General features: G+C 36.6%; 7 protein-coding genes across 12 annotated transcripts; 2 read left to right on the plus strand and 5 right to left on the minus strand.

Moving 5' to 3' along the window:
- Nucleotides 1326-2888, minus strand: LOC104729799 (upstream activation factor subunit UAF30-like). Its single transcript, XM_010448804.2, has 2 exons — nt 2487-2888; nt 1326-1733 (listed from the first exon to the last, which is right to left on the minus strand). Exons 1-2 carry the CDS (start codon nt 2793-2795, stop codon nt 1617-1619), a joined length of 426 nt encoding a protein of 141 aa, XP_010447106.1. The 5' UTR covers nt 2796-2888; the 3' UTR covers nt 1326-1616.
- LOC104729800 lies at nt 2996-6673 on the minus strand. The gene is made up of 10 exons (XM_010448805.2): nt 6503-6673; nt 6170-6236; nt 5822-6072; nt 5210-5738; nt 4506-5123; nt 3963-4406; nt 3649-3843; nt 3436-3495; nt 3286-3348; nt 2996-3179 (listed from the first exon to the last, which is right to left on the minus strand). Exons 1-10 carry the CDS (start codon nt 6538-6540, stop codon nt 3096-3098), a joined length of 2349 nt encoding a protein of 782 aa, XP_010447107.1. The 5' UTR covers nt 6541-6673; the 3' UTR covers nt 2996-3095.
- On the plus strand, nt 6910-9205 carry LOC104729801 (TIP41-like protein). 3 transcript variants are annotated; one of them, XM_019233743.1, is made up of 8 exons: nt 6910-7110; nt 7497-7682; nt 7812-7902; nt 7979-8110; nt 8188-8247; nt 8375-8416; nt 8523-8651; nt 8894-9205. In XM_019233743.1, exons 1-8 carry the CDS (start codon nt 6971-6973, stop codon nt 9002-9004), a joined length of 891 nt encoding a protein of 296 aa, XP_019089288.1. In that variant the 5' UTR covers nt 6910-6970; the 3' UTR covers nt 9005-9205. The 3 variants fall into 3 exon arrangements, with proteins under 3 accessions (XP_019089288.1, XP_019089289.1, XP_010447109.1); XM_019233744.1 differs by having other exon boundaries at nt 7994-8110; XM_010448807.2 differs by having other exon boundaries at nt 7997-8110.
- Nucleotides 9317-10835, minus strand: LOC104729802. 4 transcript variants are annotated; one of them, XR_002034487.1, is made up of 4 exons: nt 10645-10835; nt 10290-10453; nt 10012-10077; nt 9317-9670 (listed from the first exon to the last, which is right to left on the minus strand). XR_002034487.1 is itself a non-coding variant. In XM_010448809.2 (4 exons), the coding sequence occupies exons 1-3, from the start codon at nt 10788-10790 to the stop codon at nt 10058-10060; spliced, it is 285 nt and encodes a 94-aa protein (XP_010447111.1). In that variant the 5' UTR covers nt 10791-10832; the 3' UTR covers nt 9317-9670; nt 10012-10057. The 4 variants fall into 4 exon arrangements, 3 of the variants coding, with proteins under 3 accessions (XP_010447111.1, XP_010447110.1, XP_010447112.1); XM_010448809.2 differs by having other exon boundaries at nt 10335-10453; nt 10645-10832; XM_010448808.2 differs by lacking the exon at nt 10012-10077.
- On the plus strand, nt 11019-12143 carry LOC104729803 (putative F-box protein At1g32140). Its single transcript, XM_010448811.2, has one exon. The coding sequence runs from the start codon at nt 11019-11021 to the stop codon at nt 12141-12143; it is 1125 nt and encodes a 374-aa protein (XP_010447113.1).
- On the minus strand, nt 12484-16330 carry LOC104729804 (alpha-L-fucosidase 2-like). The gene is made up of 9 exons (XM_010448812.1): nt 15961-16330; nt 15476-15621; nt 14506-15368; nt 14285-14417; nt 14021-14179; nt 13707-13931; nt 13377-13614; nt 13089-13284; nt 12484-12939 (listed from the first exon to the last, which is right to left on the minus strand). The coding sequence occupies exons 1-9, from the start codon at nt 16199-16201 to the stop codon at nt 12639-12641; spliced, it is 2502 nt and encodes an 833-aa protein (XP_010447114.1). The 5' UTR covers nt 16202-16330; the 3' UTR covers nt 12484-12638.
- LOC104729805 (3-ketoacyl-CoA synthase 16-like) lies at nt 19828-21498 on the minus strand. Its single transcript, XM_010448813.1, has one exon. The coding sequence runs from the start codon at nt 21425-21427 to the stop codon at nt 19973-19975; it is 1455 nt and encodes a 484-aa protein (XP_010447115.1). The 5' UTR covers nt 21428-21498; the 3' UTR covers nt 19828-19972.

Genomic DNA, 22898 nt, shown 5'->3' on the forward strand with positions numbered 1-22898 from the left:
TTCATTGCCGTCTTCTCAAATCACATCCAAAAATTATGGAGTATCCTTAATGCGATAATTTCTATTTTTACATGTAATTGGTTTTAAAATTACCGTAATATCTTCTTTGACTTCATCATTACCATGAATTATAGTAGCAATTTCTTCTTAAATCTAAATTTCTAAAATTTATCATAAATTTTTACCTAAACTCTAAACTTAACAATTACGATAGCCAAGATTATAAATTAAGAAAATTCTTTAATATTATGAATGATAACAAAATATCTTATTTTATAATATAAATTTTTTAAATTATAAAAATTAAAAATCTCTTCATAAATTAATAAAATATTAATTTATCGATAATTTAATAATTATTAATTTATCAATAAATTAAAACCTCTATAAATTAATAAAATTTCATGGTCCCGACCTTATTAATTTATAGAGGTTTTACTGTACTACCAAAATTATACTAAATAATTAAAATATATGGAGATCTACTACCAAAATTATATTAAAATATATGGAGTTTTAGAACTATTGTATTATTATTAAATAATAGATTATCATGTACGTGCAATCACCATTAATCAACTCCATGGCACGAATCTATCAACAATTGGTTACCAAAAATTATACTATTGAGAATTAGGGTTGCTCAGCTCATACCTTGTTGCCTTGTAACGAAAAAGGATTTAATTAGTTTCAAACTAAAATATCCAAATTCCCATTTAAAAAAATATTGAAAATTATTTGTCAATAAATATTAAAAAAATTAGTATGGATATTATATTGTCAAATTTTCCATGTATTTCGAACAAATAAATAAATAAAATCTGAATCGCTGAAATAACAAATTCATAAACGTAGAATACGGAATGTGACAACTACTACTTCACAATGGATATATATTGTGGAGGAACCTTGTAAGTTTGTGATTCAAAAGTGAAGGAAGGCCAAATAATATTAGTACTATGTGGTTTCTAGTGGTACACAACACAACCAAACGACCAATGAGTGAGTTCGTCTCAAACTTCTTCAGGATTAACTAATGTGCACTCACTTTAGCATTCAAGAACCTTCAATCATCAAAGTCCAAAGGCTGAAAAAAATCCACTTTTATCACCCGTCTTTTCTATAGCCAATTTATCTAAGCCCAATTGACACAAAAGGAAAAGTTGATATGGACAAGAACAAAGGAAAGACCAAGCCCATATGGGTGTTTTGAGTGTCTAAATGTGTGACGATGGATGGATCCTCCATATTTGTTTGTGCCCCGCAATTATGGAGAAGTGAATATTAAAATGTGAAATCAAAGTAGATAATATGAAGATTCTTCATTGAAGAACGGATGCATTAGATAAGAAGATTTCATGTCCTAAGACAGAAAAAGAGGAATATTTTTAACTGCAACAGGAAGCAATGAGAGCACATAACCGACAAAAAGATAGTCTCCAAAAAGGCTTAATTATATAACTACTACTTGGTTGTATAAAACTTCTTAAAACCTAATTGTTTTTACTAATATATATATGTAAATAATCTGATCTTTCATGGCCATTTTTAATAGTTGAGCAAAACATAGGCGGCCAATGATATAGTCTTCTCCCAGCCTGCCAAAAGTCTCTCATTCAGAGAAAGTGAGGACCAATGAGCTTTGCAATCTCCAAGAACCCAACACGCTCTTTGCCTTCAAATATCTTCTTCAGCTTCTCGTCGCAGAGTATATCCCTCTTGTTCTGTGGATCCTGGAGATACAAACATTATTATTCATTTAGCCACCAAGCTTACACAGATAGATTAGAAGATACTATACACATTATTATTGTTGTCTCGAAAGATGTTTATTTTTCTTAAATTTTTTTAGCAAAAGGAACAATTGAGTGAGAATCTAGACAGAACAAGTAAAGCAGAGCGCAAAGAGTCATTAAACAGGATCTAGTCTATGAATAATCTAATCAATCCTAAATACATAAGTAACACATTCGTCAACTACAACAATGTCCAAAGAACATCAAAAAAGTTCTCACTTAAAACACGTCAACCAAAGTTTATCATCACAACAATATGAAGCAATTAACCAGTCATATAAAAAAGAAACAAGTTCAAAACCCCAAATTCAATCTCACAATCAGTTGAATTCTTTCAAGTTTTATCATATCAAGCATGAAGGAAACAAACACAATAACATAGAGCCTTATCAAAAAGAAGCTGTTTCAGATGTCTCTAAACAACACAAGATTCATTCAGCTAAACAACACACCACAAGGAAACCCTTATACAGTTCTTACAAAACCTCTCTATCTGAACCCATAAGCAATTCAAACAACCCCACTTTAGTTTTTTATCTACCTAAAAAAAAAAACCCCTCAATGAGTCTGAAACAAACACCAAAACCTCAAAAACCTTACCCTAAAGACAAATTACCACAATTAGAGTCGTGTATCATCATTCCAGAGAGAGAGAGAGAGTAAGTAAAAGAAGAGTGATTTATATATTACTTGAAGGTCGTGTTCCTTGATGTAAGCCCAAATGCGTTTAAGAGCTTGAGTGCGAGGGATTTCTGGAACGCCGACTATATCCTGCATCTCCTGGGTCACAGGGCGAGGTTTCATGATGCCACGTGGCTCTCTGGTCTTGGTGACTGCCGGCTCGGAAGACGCCGCCGCCGTCGCGGAAACGCGCAGGTTAGCCGCTGGATGACGAGGAGACAAACGGAGCGAAGAGGGAGACAAGAGAGAGCTGCGGAACGGCGCCGTATCGACGCAGAGAAAGGTCGTAGTAGATAAGATTCCTGAAGAAAGAGCCATTGTGTTTGTGACTGCGTCTCTGCGTGTGTGAGTGTGGAAGACGAAGAGAGGTTTTGTGTTATCCTTTTGTTCCTTCTCAAGTTTTGTTTTATACTACACTTATCAAGTCGCACAGCTCCTCCTGGTTCGACCTAACACTATTTTAAAAGAAAATAACATTTTCGTTTATTATTCTTTCTTACAGTATTCTTTTAGTACTATATAAATTACAACAACAATAAGCATCTACAATGGTGTGTGTCACTTGTTTTTTTTTGGTAAAGGAACCAAATAAAAAGCATTTGTTTGTTTAATAAATCTTCAGCCTCCCATGCTACTTGAAGGGCCGGAACGTAGACCATGAGATTCTTCTTCTGTTGAATCTCTTGACGCTAACAAATTCACCTGTCATCATCATCATCATCATCAATTAGAGCTTTTAACTTCAAGAATTGGGGCCACTTTATCTAATATAACAACACCAAGATGTGGTTTCAATAATCATGTTTACCTTGACTATTTCAGACACTGAGCTTGACCGTGTGTACGCAGCCAAAACACTCATGTTAAAATCCTGCATGAGATCAACCAAACCATACACAAGTTTTAATAAAATGCCATTTATCGAATACAAAGATTAACTTACATCATGTTAACTTACCCTGAAGGGGTCACCGCGTAGAGACTGAACATACATCATAGAAAATTCCGAGCGGTTTCCCTGCCACCCAAACCCAAATCACATAGTGTTAAGTCATATGCTGCTCTCTACACTCAGCAGCTCACATTCATACCGTTTATAAAATTATAGACAATTGTTTCTTTGCGTTTGCGTTTCTACGTTAATAGGTGTTTAGAAGACAAAACAATCTACCTCTAGAGTTACATCCCTAAGGCGCCTTCCAGTTTGAGCACAACAAACACGGATCACATTCTCATCGCAGCTTCCACTGATGATGTAGTCATTACCATTCATGTAGTACGATCTAGTATAGTTCATGGAGCTTACTCTCGGTACTATCTCAAAGTTCAGATGAAGCCTTCCATCAACTGTCAAAAGCTGTCTCACCTGGCACAAATGGTCAATAGATTTTGTTAGAAGAACACCAAATATATCGAAAAGGCGAATATATATGATGTCTTTTTTGTGTTTATACGTAAGTTGAACTAAATGGTCCATCAGTGTACCTCGTTATCCACTGCTGATGCTAGAAGATAACGATCATCTGGAGAAAAGCAAACCATCACATTTCCTTTGGTACTAGAAGCAGTGTAGCATGGTCGGGTTGGCTCTTGTCTCAAATCCCATAGCTTGACATCTTTATCGAAAGAAGATGTCGCAAAAAGAAAAGGGGTATGGTTGGAAAACTTCACTACGTTAATATGCTCTTGATGCATATTAGCAAAAACCTGTAGGCGTGTTCCACTACCAATGTCATACAAAGCCACATCCTTTGAGTATCCGCTAGCAAGAAATAGTTGGTCCGTCGAATTAGCATGAACCGAAGTTAATTGGTCAAACTCATCAAAAGTCACAGAACCAGACGTGAAGTGACTGTTACTAGTAACCACTGATGACGCTTTTTGGATGTCGTACAGCTTCAATGATCCATTGGCTGAGCCAGCTATAACCTGAAAGAGACAAAACACTTTTGAGATAAAAAAAAATTGCTAGGTAACAACTAACACAACTGAAAGGAACAGAGCCTGTAAAAAAAATTGAAACCCTACCATAGATGGATATATCTTAAGCCAGCAAAGTCCCAAGATGCTACTTTGAGATCCATGAGATGAGATGTAACGGACAATTTTCCCGCTTTCGTGATTGAGAACAACCACCTCGCCATCCAAAGTCCCAAATACCATTAGGCTAGGATCCAGTGGATGGTACTCAAACTGCCTTGGACTTAACTGACTGTTATTATCGTCCTGATGATTCCTACTACCCAAAAATGGAAGTGAATGCAAAAGAGGCAAAGCAGAAGAACCCATTTTAGCTGCACAAAGCGACCTATTATAGAAATTCTGAGACTTCCCTTTGCTTGATCTCGTTTCACGCTTCTCAAGGACTCTAACGACACTTTCCTTCTTTCTTTTGTACGGTAAGACCTCAAAGTTTGCGGAATAAGTTTCAATGGCCCTGTCTCTATCACTCTTTCTGATAGCCAAATTGTCCAACACTTTTAATGTGGGCAGAGAGTTTATCATATACATCCTGTAATGCTTTTCAGAACATATCGGTGATGCTTTAGAGGAAATATATTTCAACCCAACATTCCCAAATTGCCTTGTGAACGAACCAACGGGTGAAACATCTTTGGGTAGGTACGGCATTTTCCCTTGCCTAGCCTGCCAAAATGGTATAAATCAGCTTTAACTATCCCAGTGGCTTCTTGGCTGACTTACAAACAAGAAAGCATATATGTTTTTTTTACCTTTTCTCTCATGATTACTTCTCCATACAACGCCGAAGACATGGAGATACGTGAATCCGAATCATCTTGCTCAGGAAACTTATAAGAGAAGTCCATGCTATGAAGAGTCTCTTCAACAGGTAAACTAGGATCCATCTGTTCAACAACGTCCCAATCTGCTTCAATGGGAGGGTTTGATTCAATAAATGTGTTCTTATAATCCGTGGTAGATGATGATGGTGATGACTGTGAGTTAAGTGGGATAGAATCACTGCAAGAGATCCAAATTTGAAACCGGAGTTCCTTAAGAGAAGGGAGTTTCGAGAGAGCAGCAGCTGATGTCCAAAGATCTGACACTAGAGTGCCACACATGGAAAGATATGTCAAGTTGGGCATGCAAGAGAAACAGCCTTCCCCAAAACCAACAAAACGGTTGTTATCGAGTATAAGGGTGTGCAGCTGTGAGAAGTCTCCTACGATGTTAAGCTTATGGAAATGGATAGACCTCACATTCAAAACTTTGCAGCTCAAACCTTGAAAGAAAACGTCCCTGTAAAGTAAAACCAAATCACCAAAACGACAAGTGGAAAGCAGCTTCAGAAATAAAAAGACAAAAATAAAACGATTGCTTACCGCCAGAAGTTTTTCCCGAAAGAGTCATGTAGATGAACAACTCGGAGTTTTGGACTGAGAGAACGGATTAAGGACAATGCATGATGATCTTCTAAAGAACAAGAGGATCTCACAAAGAGATCAATTCCTTGTACCTCAGATGTGTTGACCTCATTGGATAACTCGAGAAGCGGGTGATAGTCATCGTACCTCACTCTATCCACATAAAGGTTCATAATACATCTTTGATTCCTTGACTTTTTCACCTCCGCCTTCAAATTCAGGTTCAATCGTAGTTTAAACACAGACTAACACTAAGATTAAGCTAAACAGAAGCAATCTTCTAGACAAGGAAAAAAGTAATCAAACCTCAAAGAAAGCAGATAAAACGGAAGTGTTGGGTAGGATTCCATGCTTCTTGCATAATTCGATGTACCTAAAAAAACCAAAGATGAATCAAATACACTTAGCACATTCAAGATTCAAGAACCCTGCACTTAACGTCCATCTAGAGACCTGTTCCAAAACTAACTACCCAGAGAATTGAACAAATTAATCCCACCCACCATGAAACAGAAAGAAAACAATCCTTAAACTCAGACAAAACCCAATCCTACGACCACATCTAAACTTTTTCAAAAGAGTAGATAGATTAGAAAGAAACAAAAAAAAAAAGAAAGGTGAAGAAGAAGAAAAACTTACTTCTCCTCAAGGGTTGATATATCAGTGAGCGTAGCCATTCTCAATTTCAAATCTCAACGTTTAAACTCCGACCACTTTCCTTTTCTTCTCCGATGTTATCAGAGATAAAAGTTTTAGGATACGAACAGTTCCGAGAGCATATCAAAGACTTTACACACCAAAACCCGCCACCTGGCTTTAGTAGTGCACATTAAAATTAGTAGTTTTGACCAAAACGGGTCCAACTTTTTAAAAACTTAAAAAGATTAAAGCGTCTAATTCTATTGGATTCACACTGATGCATACTTATGATTTGACATTTTCAAAATTATGATTTGATAGGGCCAAACTGAAATTAAACTAGGCCCATGTTACTAACTTAAAAGCCCATTAAAAGTCAAATGTCCTTTTTGCTTTGATAGTCTGTTTCCATCGGCGGAAGAAGAAAGAAAAAAAAAGGTAGTGCCAATATTTTTGCCGGCGATTCAGATGGAGACGGAGGTCGATAAAGAGATTCTTAAGTCTTCCGGTGCTGAGCTTCTTCCCGATGGACGTCGTGGTTTACGCATCCATGGCTGGGAGATCGAAACCCTCCGTGGCACGATTCTCACTTCTCTCGCTGTCGAAGAGTACTCATATATCTCTCTCTCACCCTAATGTCTCCTTAACATACGATCATATATGATTTTTTTTTTTGTTGGTTTCTGTGCACTGTTGAGAACTGAGTAGTGTAGTTTGGGTTTTTGAGCTGATGTTAGTGGAGTCGTATCCAAGAAAATTAGAAATGTGACCTTGATTTCGTTTGTCCTAGGTTTTGGCTGACTCTATGTTCGTATATAGCTTCTTGTTTTGTGAGACTCTTAGAAAATTTTCGTAGTTTTGCTTATTTTTTGTGGTTAATGAGCTTAGTTGTTACAATCTCTGTTCATCACATTTCTTGTTCATTTTGTTCTGATAATCCAATGTTTGACTGTTACCCTGCATATTTAAGAATGTATGTTTGATGGCCACACAGGTGGGAATCAAAGCTTCAGACATCTCACTTACCTGAAATGGTTTTTGGCGAGAATGCATTAGTCCTTAAACACTTAGGTAGCAACACTAAGATTCATTTTAATGCATTTGACGCACTAGCTGGTTGGAAGCAGGAAGGGCTTCCACCTGTTGAAGTTCCTGCTGCAGCACAATGGAAATTTAGGAGGTAAAGTTTCAGGATTTGATTCACAAATGTATTTGGTCTTCACATGTCTCAAAAGATATATTCTTCGTTTCAATTTGGGAAACTCTGCTTGTACATAGTTGTATCTGATACCACTTGATCTACTTGCAGCAAACCTTCCCAGCAGGTGATACTAGATTATGATTACACGTTTACAACGCCATACTGTGGAAGTGAAGTCATTGAGAAAGACAAAGAAGCGGTTCGCCTTGTTCTCATTTTCAGTCAACACAATAATATCAATTAAGTATAGCTTTCATGATCATTGATATATATAGTGTTTTAACGTGAAGCAGGTTGAGAGAAAAGCTAATACGAAGGGGGAAGGTAGTCTTCAGTGGGAGAACTGTGAAGATCAGATTGATTTGGCTGCTCTCTCACTTAAAGAACCTATTCTCTTCTATGATGAGGTTGGTTCCGTGATCAATACAAACACTCAACACATTCTTTGGGACCTTTTGATGTACTTTATTCTCTACTCCTTCAGGTTGTTTTGTATGAAGATGAACTGGCCGACAATGGAGTGTCACTTCTGACTGTGAAAGTGGTAAAGAAATCTCGAATTCTCGAGTCTGTTTTTCCTGTCGAGTTCTTTCACAATTACGTGAATTTAAATGAGTACAGTATTAATTACAAAGGATAACATGTGTGCGTGTTTCTGTTTGTTTTTTCAGAGAGTTATGCCAAGCTCATGGTTCCTCCTCTTACGATTTTGGGTGAGTCAAATGGGAAAAATCCGCATGACGCACCAATATGTAATCTTCATTGGCTTTTATGATGTGTCAATTTTCATCTTATTCTCGGTTGCTTTTCATCTTTCAGCTTAGAGTTGATGGTGTACTTATGAGATTGAGAGAGACGAGAATGCATTATGTGTTTGGCAAAGATGAGACACCAACTGTTCTTCGAGAAAACTGTTGGAGAGAAGCAACATTTCAGTCTCTATCTGCGGTTAGTTTTCTTCACCTTTAGGACTGATTACTAGATATTGTTTCCATTCCTATCTTTGGTTTTCAAAAATCCATCTCTTTCCTATCAAACCTAGAAAGGGTGACCTAACCATCTCCGATACATCATCAAATAACCACAATGTTTCTGTTACAACTTACAAGACGATAACATATTGCAATGTTTATACGGTGAGTGAATATAGAAGGTCCTTTGATTTAACTCTTGAATATGTATATATGCAGAAAGGGTATCCAGTTGATTTAGCAGTCTATAGCGACCCGAGCTCCATCAGTCAGAGGCTTCCAGTGATTAAGCAGACAACACAGAAACTGAAGATCCCTCGTAAAGTGTAAGCTGTATTGATGAGCTTTTTATTCAGTCAAAATACTTAATACAGTATTGAGTTTGTTAATGTAAGGAGTTACTTCACTGACTCATTCTGGTGAGGAGCTTTCATGTAAACACTGAAACCCTTTCATGTTGTTACACACATTGTTCCCACCATAGTTGCCTCTTTAGTCTTTACTATTGAATGTCTATGATTATTGGATTCACATATTCACCAGTAACTTAAGGTCTTGTATACCTGAGTTCAAATTTGGTCATTTAAAAGCCTGGCCAATTATCACACTGTCCAAGAGACGTGACTCTTCAACTCCTTACACTAAAAGAAAGTTTTCTTTTAATTCCTTTCAGAAAATAGTACTCGAAGAGAGTTAAGTAACATTATAAATTACAAGATGAAACAATGGTCTTTCAGGAATATGCTGAAAGATAAGCCGAACCTAACCTCAAGTATTCAAAGCCATTGGGCTTAAAAACAAGAAATATGAAGAGAAAACCAGATATTCTAAAACTGGAAATTGCCAAATGAGAAGGAAAATCAAATAATATATTTAGTTTTTGGTTCCTAATGAAGGACAAAACAAACCAATGAGTTCTTCTTGGTACACCCCCTTTTTTCAAGTATCCAACTGCTTCAAGATTACTGATGCATCCACTTTGCGCATTCTAAGTACCTGCCATCATCAAGTCACAGGCAAAGGCTTTGAGAATCGGAATCAGATACAGATCAAACATACAAATCTTCTTGCGAAAGGCAGAATGTTCATGTGTCGTTTCTCAATGCATTATATCAATGGTGATAAGCTTTCTATCTAAATATTTAAATGGATATATATAAGAGGATCAACATGAACAATATGTTATACCTAGGTTTGAAGCTCTACTCTTATAGTTCGATTTCCCACACGAAATAGGGTCCTAAATTTGGATTCCTAAACACTATCTATAGGGAAAAAAGCAAACTTTTGTGGCAAAGTGATAAGAACACGAAAAACAAAATGGACAAGAAACCTACAAAAGCAGTAGCACCTCTCTTGACAGCGACTGAAAATCCACTTCCATCACCCATCTTTTCCATTCCCTATCAAATCCCAAGCCCAATATATATATATGTTCTTAACACACAAAAAAACTGATTTACAGAGAACCAAAAAGGCCATTTTATTCTCTGTTTCGATCGACAAGAAAACAATTGTTCCAGGGTAGGTAGCAACATTAAACAAGAAGAAACAGGAAAAACTTCAACTAGCTCACATTTCCAATGAAATCCTAAGTAGCAGTAGTAACACTCACAAATGAAGAGTAATTAGCGATCTTGACAAGTGCGTGGGAAGGTACCGTTAGAGAGCTCGCAGAAAGCTCGGAGATTGACATTAAGGTGAGATGTGAGTCGAGCTGCAGACACTACATTGTACAGAGGCAAGAAAGACTCTGTGCATCCAAGCTCTCCCAAATTCCTGCCACAAGCAAGCAAGCAAGAACCATCATCAACAACACATGATTGAGTCAATACTCATATGATATCTCAATATGGTAAAATCATAACATTCCTAAATTCTCCTCAAAACTAGTTCAAAACCTTGCAAATCTTAGTTAACGTCATGATTAAATCAAAATTTATAGAAATGGAGGCAAGAGATGGTGGAACCTGGGGTTAGTGAAAGAGGCGAATCGGCGGCGAGGTAAAGAGGATTGGGAAGGACGGAGGCGAGGAAGCGTTGCCGGCGGAGATCGGAGAGACGGAGCTCTAGCGCTTGCAGAGACGAAAGAGCGAGCAGCACTGCGCCATGCCATTTTTTGTATAATCTACTTTGTGTAACAGAAAGCAAATCAGATCAATACCGAAGCAGAGACTGCTAAAGAAAGCCCTAAACGAGAGAGAGACTCGGTTTGGTTTGGTTCGGTTTTAATCGATTTAATAAAACGCGGTTTTGGTTTGGTTTCTGGTTTACATTTTCGAATTCGGAACTATACATAAACAAGAACAAAAAAAAAGCCCTAGGAACCTAATTTGGTTGAACGATGACGATGTTATCGGAATTATCAGAGGAATTGGTAGAGGAGATACTCTCTAGGGTTCCGTTGACATCGCTAAGCTCGGTGCGATCTACGGTGAAACAATGGAACGCTTTATCGAAAGATGGAATAGTTTGCAAAGCAGATGCAAGGCATCAATTTCTAGGGTTCATGGTTCTTGATTCCAGGGTTTGGTCAGTGAGGTTCGATCTTTGCTTAAACAACGATCCATCTATAAAGCAAATAGGTAAACTCGATCAGCTCAATAAGGTTTCTAAAGTCTTACATTGCAACGGGTTAGTGTTATGCGTGACTTCCAACCACTCGAGGCTTGTGGTTTGGAACCCTTATCTTGGGCAAACCAAACTGATCGAACCCAGGACTGCTAATTTTCAATACAAGTATGGTCTCGGCTTTGATTCCTGCGGTTTCCACAAGGTTTTGAGGTATTGGGATGACCATCGAGTTGTCGAGTGTGAAATCTATGATTTGAATCCTTCTTCTTCTTCTAACAACTCATGGAGGGTTGTTGTTGATGTCAATCCCGATTGGTATATATCGTATGGTCATCATCGCTGCGTTTCTTTGAAGGGGAATACTTACTGGATTGCTATAGATAGGAGAAGAACTACGGAAGAAGATGGAGATGAGTTTGTTTGGGATGACCCATCAATTGTTTGGGATGATTTCTTGATCTGTTTTGATTTCACTACAGAGCGATTTGGACCGTGGTTGCAACTCCCCGTTAAGGGTTATTTTGATGCTACTGGTTCTCTATCTTGTGTAAGAGAAGAGCAACTCGCATTGATGTTTCAGCACTCTGGTTCATACATGATGGATGTATGGCTGACGACTAAGATTGAGCCCCAACTAGTGACGTGGAGCAAGTTCTTTGCGTTTGATATGACTCCATACGGAGGACTCAAGAGTGCCATTCAACATGGGAGTTTCTTCATTGACATGGAGAAGAAAGTCACAGTGCTTTTTGATAGATACAGAGACTCCCCAAAACGCTGCATTGCCTACATCCTTGGAGAAGATGGATACTACATGGAAGTGGATCTAGGATCTGAATGCAAGACTCGCCCGATTGTCTGCTCTTACGTTCCAAGTTTAGTGCAAATTGAGTAAGAAGAAGAAGAGGTCTACTACTACTAGCTATGAAGGACATCATTAACTACTAACTCCACTTGCATATTATATATCTTGTTTCTTTCTTGCTTCTATCTTTCCTCTTAATATTTAGTTTTTGAGATTCTAAAAAACGATAAAACTAATGAGTTATATATCACTTTTGATTCTGTTCATAAAACCAATGAGTTATATATCACTTTTGATTCTGTTCATATCTGGATCAGTCTGGTTTATATGTCCACCAATGAATGTATCATCTATCTTGATGATTTGACCTGAATCTGTTTTTCTCTTATTTTTGGGTGTAGTATCAGGACCCTGTATACAGTATACATGCTGGAAAATAAGGAATTCACTGTAAACCTTTTGGATACATTTGTTTTACACACTTACACTTGCACATATAACTCGTGGAACGATGACAAACAATGGACTTTCTCTGTTAAATGAACAAAAACAGATTTGAAAATCAAGATTTTGTCTCTCACTTCTTTATAAATTCTCGGTCCGAACACATTTCAAATCTTTGTCAAAAGTAAAGATTTTCCCTGGCAACAATTTGGTATCTGCAGAGATCCCTTTGTACACTATTCTGGTGGACACAATCTGTTCTGACCAAAGGCCAAACTCCACAAGGTTCCCTTCCGTCCACTTTATACTAACCGTCACACTGCCCCTTGCCCTTAGCCCTTTCACATTACCGTTTGGCCATTTATCTACTGGAAGCGCCGGGAGCAAATGCAGATCCTTTGTCGTGCTCTGCACTAACATTTCCGCTACTGCTGCTGCGAATCTGCCCATCAAAAAAATGTCATATATAGGTTTTAGACTAGTCATCAAATTGTTCTAAGAACTGATGAGTAATGGTTTTAGTACGTTGGTCTGTTGGAAACATCCCACATATCTCAATGGTAAGTGTTTGCAATAATTTGCTTGACTTACCCAAAATTGGCATCAATCTGGAATGGCGGGTGTGCAGTGAACATGTTACTATACAATCCTCCTTCATAATTACGTTCGTTCAAAGGATCCACAAGATCAAAAATATGTGTAACCATCCGATATGCAAGCTCGCTATTGTGAAGCCTTGCCCACAAGGCGGCTTTCCAGGTGGTTGACCAACCTGGTCCTTCCTCTCCTGCGTCAGTCAGTTACAATATTATATATTGCTCCAAATACTTCAATGACATTGCAGAATAGGAATTTGAGGGAAGAAAGAATCACACAAACCTCTCTTTTTAAGGGTTGCTTCCACGGCTTTAGCAAGTTCTGGAGACTTCTCAACTGTGATTGTATGACCTGGGAAGAGGCCAAAGAGATGTGAAACATGTCTATGATGTACCTCTGGGTCCTCAAAGTCTTCTACCCATTCCATAATGGAACCATCCTTTGATATTCTAGTGGGTGGAAGTTTTGCTTGAGCAGCAATGACTTTTCCAATAAGAGTATCATTAGTTTTTCCCAAAACCTGTTGATAAACCACCAAAAGAGAGAAGCTCAGTATTGATGAGGTGATATGATTTATTTTTGTTGGTTTTGTTGCTTCATCGGTCTTGTTACCTCTGAAGCGGAAACAATATTAGAGAAGACTTCTTTTACAATGGCAATGTCCATGGTTGATGAGTAGCTAACACTAGCAGGTTTGCCATTTGGAGCAGTAAACATATGTTCAGGGGAAGTCGATGGATTCGTCTGGAGAAATCCGTCTTTACCTTTGATCAGCCAGTCCAAAAGAAACGATGTACATCCTTCCAACAATGGGTATGCCTTCTTGTTAAGAAATTCCTAGAAATGAATTTTTACAAGTTAAGGTTTGATTAAACATAGTACCGGTTAAAGAAACTGAACTGAAATCAGAAATTTGAGGACCATACCTTATCCATTGTGTATGTATAATGTTCCCATGCATGAGTGCAGAGCCACGCTCCACCCATGGGCCAGAGGGCCCACACTGCCTCACCTCTATCTGGTGAAGTTTTTGCCCATATGTCTGATACTTGATGTGCCACCCAACCACTTGCTCCGTAGTTCACCTACACAGGCATCAAAATAATTCTTAGACAAAGTCTCTAGTGATGGAACAAAAATGCATTGTAAAGGTCATCAATAAAAAAAAAAAAAAAAGGATAGAGACTTACTTGTGCTGTCTTGCGGCCATTTACTGCTAAAGCAGACATATAATCGAACAATGGTTCCTGGCATTCATGAATATTAGCAGGAAGAGAATGCCAATAGTTCATCTGGAGATTAATGTTCAGGTGAGGAGCACCACTGCAGTACAGCAGAAAAAGAAGTAGAGTCAGTGACACAACAAAGCTAAAAGAGACTCCAAGAAAATGAAGTAAAGACGAAAGCGCACTCCCATGGTGGCTGAATGTCCCTGTTCCATATGCCCTGCAAGTTAGCCACCTGAGTTCCAGGTCTTGAAGAAGATATAAGCAAGTATCGACCATATTGGAACAGAAGCTCCACCAATGAAGGGTCGTGATCGTTTTTAAATGATCGCACCCTTTCAGCAGTTGAAGCTGCCTGATGCACGGCTTTATTTGCTGAGCTGCCGGAAAGTTGCAAAGACACCCGGTTGAAAAGCTTCTGATAGTCACTCAAATGACGAGCATAAAGATCAGAGTATGAGTATTTCTGGACTGAGCTGATTCTGTTAACGCATTCTTTAGCAGGGTCTCTCTTAGAATCAGCAGGCATCGTAAATGGTCCGTCAAAGTTAGATGAAGCAGTCAGAAGCAGAACCGCCCAGTCCGCTTTCTCAACACTTAGTTTCTTGCCACCTAAGGAAGACACAGAGCCACCATTGCTAACTCTCACTTCAAGAACCGATGCAAACTGCAGTCCTTTGTGATCATCATAAGCTATATTCGTAGCGTTGATACTTTTCTTCATGTTCACAGGAAGACGCTTGGGGCGACAACTTCCCCACATCAGAATCTGATTCGCCTTGGGGTTTGTCTCTGAATGGTGATGCAACTCACTGTCAAAAGAAGCCTTAAAAGACAGAGATCCCGGTTTGCTTGCATAGATCTTGACTACAATCACTTGATCAGGATTAGAAGCAAAAAACTCCCTTGAGAATTCCACAGCACCAACCGAGTAACTTACTTTGGCTACTGCTGTTTCCAAGTCGAGTTCACGGCGATAGGAGTCTTGAGTGTACTTACGATGTGAACTGTCAAACTCTAAATTCAAATCTCCCACTAGCTGGTAAACCTTTAGAGAGCCAAGAACAAAAAGGATTAGTGTTTTTTACACATGGTAACTCAAAACAAAATCAAGAAGTGGAAAGCAACATTACACAAAAAGAATCAAAAACATACATCAGAAGCATGGCCTGACAATTTGACAGCTTCTGTAGTAGCTTCAGCATAGTTTCTGTCATCAACTAGCCTCCTAACTTCTGCTAATGCTTCTGGAGCATTCGGGTTCGTGTAGTCTGCTGGTACCCCAGTCCAAATTGTATCCTCTAATCAATCAAAAATCCACAAAAAAACAAAACTTTAGGCTTCAGATCCACAAAATTCCTAAACTTTCATACAAGTAGTCTCATTTTATTTCACAAGTAGTTCGATTTAAGACATATGTCACAAGCATATTCCCCTGTTCTATTGCACAGCCAAATAAAATACAAAGTATGGCTGAGAAAACAATAAATATTGAATGATCTCTGACATTAACTTTTAGAAAGTACTAGCAGAGAGCATTTATTACCTAAATCTCTAAACAAACAAAAATAGAACCAAACACAAGAATCAAGAATGGGGGAGAGAAGGGACAAAAACGACTTCGTTTTAGAACAATTTACCATTGATGTTGAGAGTCTCTGAGGAGACGCCGCCCCAGATCGTGGCTCCGAGACGACCATTACCGATGGGAATGGCGTCGGTCCAGTTCCGAGAGGGACCAGCAAACGTCAGTTTAAGCGGTGGCGTCGAAAGATCTTGGCCTCCTCCGTCCATTAATGTCCTCCTCACTCCATGGGCACATGTTAGTAGAAGAAGCAGAAGAAAAGAGAAATGAACGAAGAAGCTCGACTTCTCCGCCATTGCTGCTGCTTCTGTGAGTGTTACTTTCACTCTCCAAGATAGAAAGGTTTGGTCTTGAAATAGCCGCGTAAAGAGATATCGCACTAATTTCACGATGGAGATGTTTCCTCAAAAAATTATGAGTACCACCCAAATCTAATTTTATACTAAAACATGAGCCATACTAATAAATAAAATAAATAAATAAATCGGGTTATTGGTTTGAGATTTGAATAGAGTTTTAAAGATTTTAAATGTTAGGTAGAATCTGTTGTTATTAGATCAAGATTTGATTAAACTCTGTTAAAATTTAGTGTTATTAGTTTGTGATTTGTAACAAATCATTTAAAATCTTAACAAATTTGGGTTATTGGATTCAGACTTTTATAAAGTCATTAAAAGTTTTGTTTTATTCAATTAAAACAAAAGAATCTATGATTGTTAATAGGTTCAATTATTATGTTATTGGTTCATGATTTAAGATATTTTTTGGAGTACTTTACAAGATTTTAGAAAACTAATTAACAAAACTCTCTAGCAATCTTTAACAATCTTTTATTCACTTTTAATGATTTTGTTAAACTCTTCAAAAATCTTCATAAATTTGAATCCAATACCACCTCCTAAAGTTTTTTTCAGTGTAAATTAAAAATGTATTTTGTTTTCTTTTAATTGAAATTAGTAATAGAATGTAATTTAATTATTATAATTTGTCAAAACTCGCCACAGAATTGTCATTTGTCAATATGACACATCATTTTTGGAAAGGATGAATAACTACAAACCAATTTTGCAACATATTTATGATTTGATGATCACAGCTCAAAATAAGGAGACCACAAATTGCAGATAAATAACCGAACGTGTCGACTGCACCATATCAGTCCATAACTAGAATGATAGGATCTAATAAAACGAGTTTGTCCGATACACCCACGCAGTTCACGAGGATGCAGAAGAATATGTCATACCATGGTACCACAACTTGAGTAGACTGAATTTGAAGCCAACCATATTTTGTGAATTTAATATTTTTTTATCCACCGACTTTCGTTATTTAATAAATTATTTTTAAAAATAATAAAATAATAGAAAATATCTTAACTGATCACATGAAATTTAGTTTTTTTGGTTCCCAAGCGTTTGTTTGAAAAGATACAAAAAGATCTCAGCCATCTCATCTAAGACGTATATTACGCTGATGTATTGATAGTAGAAGATATTGATCTCATGTGGTATTATAATCCTACTATATTAATTGAGAAGTACAAATATGAAACTAACTTTAAAATGTGTAAAAAATTACATTCAATTGCCATTAAAAAAAATTAATTGAGCTTAATTAACTAATTTCAATAAATATAATTAATTAAAAATAAAAATCACTCACAAATCAAATATTAAAAAATCTAAAAAATATTTTCTCTCTCTAATAAATTATGGACGAAATTACTAATTATTTTTTAAAAAAATATATAAACCAATCAAAATTTAAAAAACTAAGATTTTATATCCAAATATACAATACAATTATTTTTAATAACTAAATTCGAAGATTTTGTTAAGTTTTCAAATTATTATTCTCCTATCATCTTTATTTTATTTTATTTACAAATTGTTTAGAATTTTTATATAATATTTATAATTTAAAATGCATATTTTTCTGCATATATTGTGATTTGAATTTTTTTAAACGAAAATATATTACTCATTGTATGAAAAAATATGTGTTTTAATTTCCACATTGGCAGCTTGGTAAAACTAAATTTATATAAATAATAAATTAATAATTTTTATTTGCTCACAATTATAATATTAAAATTACTATTTTATATTTCATAAAATAATGATGCAAATACAACAAACAAACAATATAAAACTGTAGTAATACGTCAAAAATAAAATACTATAATATTCTAAAATAATTAGTATTCAAATAGATTAATAGATATAGATTTACACAAAAATTTAAAATAAATATTATCTCAAACAAAATAACTTTTTTAATAAATAAAATAATAATTTTTTTTCATTATATTATAAATTTTTAAAAAAATGTTGACCCGTGCTTTAAGCACGGGATATATCCTAGTTTCGTTTAATGAAGCAAAATAAAAAGAAACAAATTAACAGGGTTCACAAATCACAACATGGAAAAGCTTAATTCAGATGTTTTTCTAATCGGTAAAATCTAATGCATCCTAGATTTATTGTTAATAGTTAGGTATGGAAACTTGTTGACAAAAAAAAAAAGTTAGGTATGGAACCTTGCTTTTTGCAACTTGTGCTATTGACATATTTGTTGGACTTAACAATTTTTGTTGAAGGGTTTGGGTATTAATGTCTCTGCTCCAACTGTTCTGTTTTGTGATAATTAATACAATGGTCATCTAGTATCTAGCCAAGTAACAATACTTTTTCATTTTCCGAAAGAACCAAACATGTATAAGACAATTGATTGTCACAGGGTTAACGAGTATTTGAATGATAGTCTTCTGATCAAGTTGCTTCGTGTAAGGACAAATCTTCAAATACAGCTGATGTTCTCCAAGACCAGTTACGTCATCTCACACTCACACAGCAATATCGATTTGCTAAATATCCTCTCCCCATTTTTGAAGGGATATCTTTTAACATGCGTATGACATTATTGCAATTATTGAACCTTTGACTTTGTTAGAATGTCTACAACTACAAGTACTACACTACTACACCACTTTCTCGTTTTTACAAATGAGATAAAGAAGTTACATTTTTCCTTACACATAAAAGGCAAGTTACTAAAATTTGATGACACTTATTTGTAAGAAAGTACACGATATCATTTATTTGTGAAGTGTGAAACAAGCCCATTACCAGGCAACGAATCTTACCCTTATATAGACTTTATAGTCAACTAGAAGGGGTTGGGTAGTAGCATCACACAACATTAACAGAGATCGACGATACATAGAAAAAGGATAGATTACTTGTCAATATTTGGACCGACCAAGCCACCAAGGTACGATTATAAACCAGTACATACGTCTCTATCTCAATTCGTATCATAACTTTTAACGATCAAATGGGATCGCTCGATCGTTCTTTTAAATCTATATCGATCTCAACTGGATATTTGTGAAGACATTCTTCCCAAGGATTATTAGGGGAAGGCTTGACGTTACGAAGAGCCACCCAAACAGAGCTATTACCATACATAATGGAAAGATATTTGGGTCTTGTTCGTTTATTTATTTGGATGGACTATCTGAATAAACCATTCAAATGTTGTTCGTTTTTGTCAAAAAAATGAGCATCATCCAGAATCATTCACATGAATCATCTGAATGAGTTTTAAAATTTTTGGCAAAAATTTGAAACTCATTTAGATGATTCTAGTTGGACCATTTAGATGGAGATTGTTCATTCAAACATAAGAAGGGAATTATTGATCGACCATCCAAATGAACTATTTTTTTGTCTTGTTTGTTGGGTCATTTGACATTGAGATAAATCATTTAGATGTATCAATTAAATAGAATCATTTAGATGGAAATACTAAATGATGAAACAGACGGGACCTTGATAAAACTTATGTTGTAAGAAAGTACACGAGAATAATCTATATATGAACTGTGAAACAAATCCAAAACGGTCAACTATAGGAGTAGTACGTGGCATCACAACGTTAAAATAGATCGATACATAGAAAAAGGATATAGTTCACTTGTCAATATTTGGGCCGACCAAAGTACGATTTGTAAACCAGTCCATACGTCTCTCTGTCTTAAAACGTATCATAACTTTTAACGATCAAATGGGATCGCTCGATCGTTCATTCAAATCAATATCAATCTCAACTGGATATCTGTGCAGACATTCTTCCCAAGGATTATTAGCGGAAGGCTTGACGTTACGAAGAGCCACCCAAACAGAGCTATTACACTTGAAACCTGACCCCAATGCGATCTGCCAAATCCTATCTCCTTTCTTCATCCTTCCTTTGGCTTCTGTGTAAGCCAACTCGTACCAAATGGAACTCGCAGATGTATTACCAAACCTGTGCAATGTCATTCTTGATGCCTCAACGTCTAATGGAGTTAGATTAAGGTTCTTCTCCATCTGATCTATAAGCGCTCTGCCACCCGCATGGATACAGAAATGCTCGAACGCGAGCTTGAAATTTGGAATGTAATGCTTGAGCTTCGGGTTCAAAAACTTCTTTTTAACGAACCTCACAAAGAAGTGAAACTTCTCGCTTATAGGAAGAACAAGTGGACCCAAAGTTGCGATATTGATCTTTAGGGTTCTTGCAGCTACCATAGGTAGATCCTTTGACAAGGTACCCCCGACTGTGCCATCTTCATCCTCTTCTTGAGTTGCACATTCATAAGATCGGTCATCTGCTCCGGTATGGACCCGCACGGTCTGAACAAGCTCGTATTTGGCGCGTTTCCGATCTTTGGACCTATTAGAAAGCAAAATTGCGGCCCCACCAATCCGGAACAAACAATTTGTAACCAACATTGATTTGTTGTTACCCATGTACAAGTTTTGGGTGATGTTCTCCGTGCTCACCACAAGAGCATAAGAGTTTTTATGAACTTGCAACAAACTCTTAGCGACATCGATAGCGATGACTCCAGCACTACACCCCATTCCACCAAGATTTAAGCTCTTTATACTATCCCTAAGTTTAAACTTATTCACTAAGATAGCTGATAACGAAGGAGTTGGATTGAAAGTGCTTGAATTCACCACCAGTATACCTATATCACTCGGGCTTATTCCGGTGTTGCGAAACAGATCATCGACCGCTCTAATTATAACTTCTTCCGTCTCTTTACGCGACATAGCCAGATTCTGCTGTAGTGGCAAACAATGAAGACCTTCAGGTAAGTATGTCTCTTGGCCTAGACCGGAACGTTCTAGAATCTTCTCGCAGAAGTCCATCAAGTAATCAGACTCTAGCTTCCACGTGCCTGATTGTCGAACAAGCCTTACGTGGTGCATGATCTTCTTGATGCTGGCTTTGAGATGCGACGGTGGAAGGTAGCAGCTGAAGTCGACTAGGTAAACGGGTTTGGGTCGGGACATGATGTAAAGAGCCGACCCGAGTGCGAGAGAAATGGAGAATATGGTTAGAGATGCGAGGTTGTTTTGTACGTAGAGGTAAAAGGTTTGGAGATCTTGTGTGGAAAGATGAGACGCCTTCATGGCTATAGCAACCATTAACGGTAAGAAGCAGAGCTTGAAGAGACGGGTCATGAGGTAGTTGAAATAGATTTTTTACCTTCTTCAGCGGGGAATCTATTTTAGTGATATGTTTTCTCTTTAACTTCTTGTTGTGGTGTTTGTTCCTTCTGACTTGTCTTTTTACATTTATAGAGGTTTGATTGATTGAGAGAGAGAGAGATGAAGAAGTGAGAGAGACTAGTACTGCTCATGCAATGAATGCATATCGTAAATAAATAAGCAAGCGCACATGAACTATATATATTTCTTGTGATATTTTCTTCTTCTTTTGGTAATTACCTAAACCAAGATCAAGTATTGTTTTTAGCTTCAAACGTTTTTTTGTAGTTTAATTTCAGGTTCGATTTGTTTATTCTTGCATGAATTTTGATAATTATGGGTATATCCAGCTATTCTGTCTAATTTTTGGTACAGTTATTTATTAGCTAGTAGGTGAATAAAATCATTTCAGCCAAAAAAAAAAAAAGTGAATAAAATCAATCTTTTTTACCCGTAATTCCTAGGGTTTAGTCGACTAACCCACATGTTGCATTGTTGCTGCTAATCATAATAGGAATAACTTACTTGTTTCACGAGGTTTAATTAGAAAGAAAGAAAATTATGTGCAACTATTTACGTATAGAAAATTGAAAGAAAAATATGTGCAATTATTTACGTATAGAAAATTTAGGACATGCTAATATGCTATATGCGTTGTTAGGAATAATAAAAGTCTTGAGTTGTATATATAAAAGGAATCATAAAATCAATGTTGGAAAATGGATCCGAATGAAGGAATATTCAAATACCAACCTACTGCTTTTAGCCAATATTACTGTACCCAAACAAATATACCGGCCGGCCTAGGGGGAGGATGTGTGCCGATACGGCACCTGACTGGATCGGATGAGGGCTGAGTAAGGTGCTAACCTCATACATCCTTGTCCGAGCCATATGTTGATGAGTTAATTAATTTTAAACTTTTAAATACACTCGATCGCCACATTTAAGAAAGAAACAAAAATTGATATATACCAAACAAAATAAATATGGATGGACACTTTGCGGTTTGTCAGTTCACTCCCAACAAATATTAGATGCATGCGTGAGTCGTGACCATGCTTTTGGCCAAGTACCCGACCCGACTAGCAGATTGATTATCCTGCAAATTAACGACATCATATCAATTGTGTAGTAATAAAGCAACAGAAAACTCTCAATTATGGTCGTACAAAGTTTTACTATGTTAGTTGAGTGGTTAAGATTTAAATCATTTTTACATTTCTCAATGAAAAAAAAAAAACAAAATTTAACTCAACACTCTAGGTAGTAGCTAGTAAATGCGAGCGAGCAAACAAACAACCACCCTATCTGCTTCAGAATTCAGGAAAAATTAAGACACTATTGTCAGGTAACATGGGTTTTAGTTTTACCTTAAAAACCAAAATAAAAACATGGGTTTTACCTTTTTACCTTTTTCTTGGTAGTAAAGTCTATCTGTCTA

This window comes from Camelina sativa, chromosome 12 (assembly GCF_000633955.1).
Source record: "Camelina sativa cultivar DH55 chromosome 12, Cs, whole genome shotgun sequence".
Lineage (NCBI taxonomy): Eukaryota > Viridiplantae > Streptophyta > Magnoliopsida > Brassicales > Brassicaceae > Camelina > Camelina sativa.

Bases quoted from the DNA above. Each gene is read 5' to 3' on its own strand.
- LOC104729805 (XM_010448813.1), bottom strand. From the start codon at position 21,427: ATGACCCGTCTCTTCAAGCTCTGCTTCTTACCGTTAATGGTTGCTATA.
- LOC104729804 (XM_010448812.1), bottom strand. From the start codon at position 16,201: ATGGCGGAGAAGTCGAGCTTCTTCGTTCATTTCTCTTTTCTTCTGCTT. The intron at 14,180-14,284 runs GTAAGTCTCTAT...ATGCCTGTGTAG, and splicing joins ATGGCCGCAAGACAGCACAA to GTGAACTACGGAGCAAGTGG. The intron at 13,285-13,376 runs GTTTGTGTGATT...TGACTGACGCAG, and splicing joins AGCAACCCTTAAAAAGAGAG to GAGAGGAAGGACCAGGTTGG.
- LOC104729802 (XM_010448808.2), bottom strand. From the start codon at position 10,790: ATGGCATGGCGCAGTGCTGCTCGCTCTTTCGTCTCTGCAAGCGCTAGA. The intron at 10,454-10,644 runs GTTCCACCATCT...TGCTTGTGGCAG, and splicing joins GCCTCTTTCACTAACCCCAG to GAATTTGGGAGAGCTTGGAT.
- LOC104729800 (XM_010448805.2), bottom strand. From the start codon at position 6,540: ATGGCTACGCTCACTGATATATCAACCCTTGAGGAGAA. The intron at 6,237-6,502 runs GTAAGTTTTTCT...TGGTTTTTTTAG, and splicing joins ATATCAACCCTTGAGGAGAA to GTACATCGAATTATGCAAGA. The intron at 4,407-4,505 runs GTAGGGTTTCAA...TGTCTCTTTCAG, and splicing joins TTAAGATATATCCATCTATG to GTTATAGCTGGCTCAGCCAA.
- LOC104729801 (XM_019233743.1), top strand. From the start codon at position 6,971: ATGGAGACGGAGGTCGATAAAGAGATTCTTAAGTCTTCCGGTGCTGAG. The intron at 8,248-8,374 runs GTAAAGAAATCT...TTGTTTTTTCAG, and splicing joins CACTTCTGACTGTGAAAGTG to AGAGTTATGCCAAGCTCATG. The intron at 8,652-8,893 runs GTTAGTTTTCTT...GTATATATGCAG, and splicing joins CATTTCAGTCTCTATCTGCG to AAAGGGTATCCAGTTGATTT.
- LOC104729803 (XM_010448811.2), top strand. From the start codon at position 11,019: ATGACGATGTTATCGGAATTATCAGAGGAATTGGTAGAGGAGATACTC.
- LOC104729799 (XM_010448804.2), bottom strand. From the start codon at position 2,795: ATGGCTCTTTCTTCAGGAATCTTATCTACTACGACCTTTCTCTGCGTC. The intron at 1,734-2,486 runs GTAATATATAAA...TTGTATCTCCAG, and splicing joins TCAAGGAACACGACCTTCAA to GATCCACAGAACAAGAGGGA.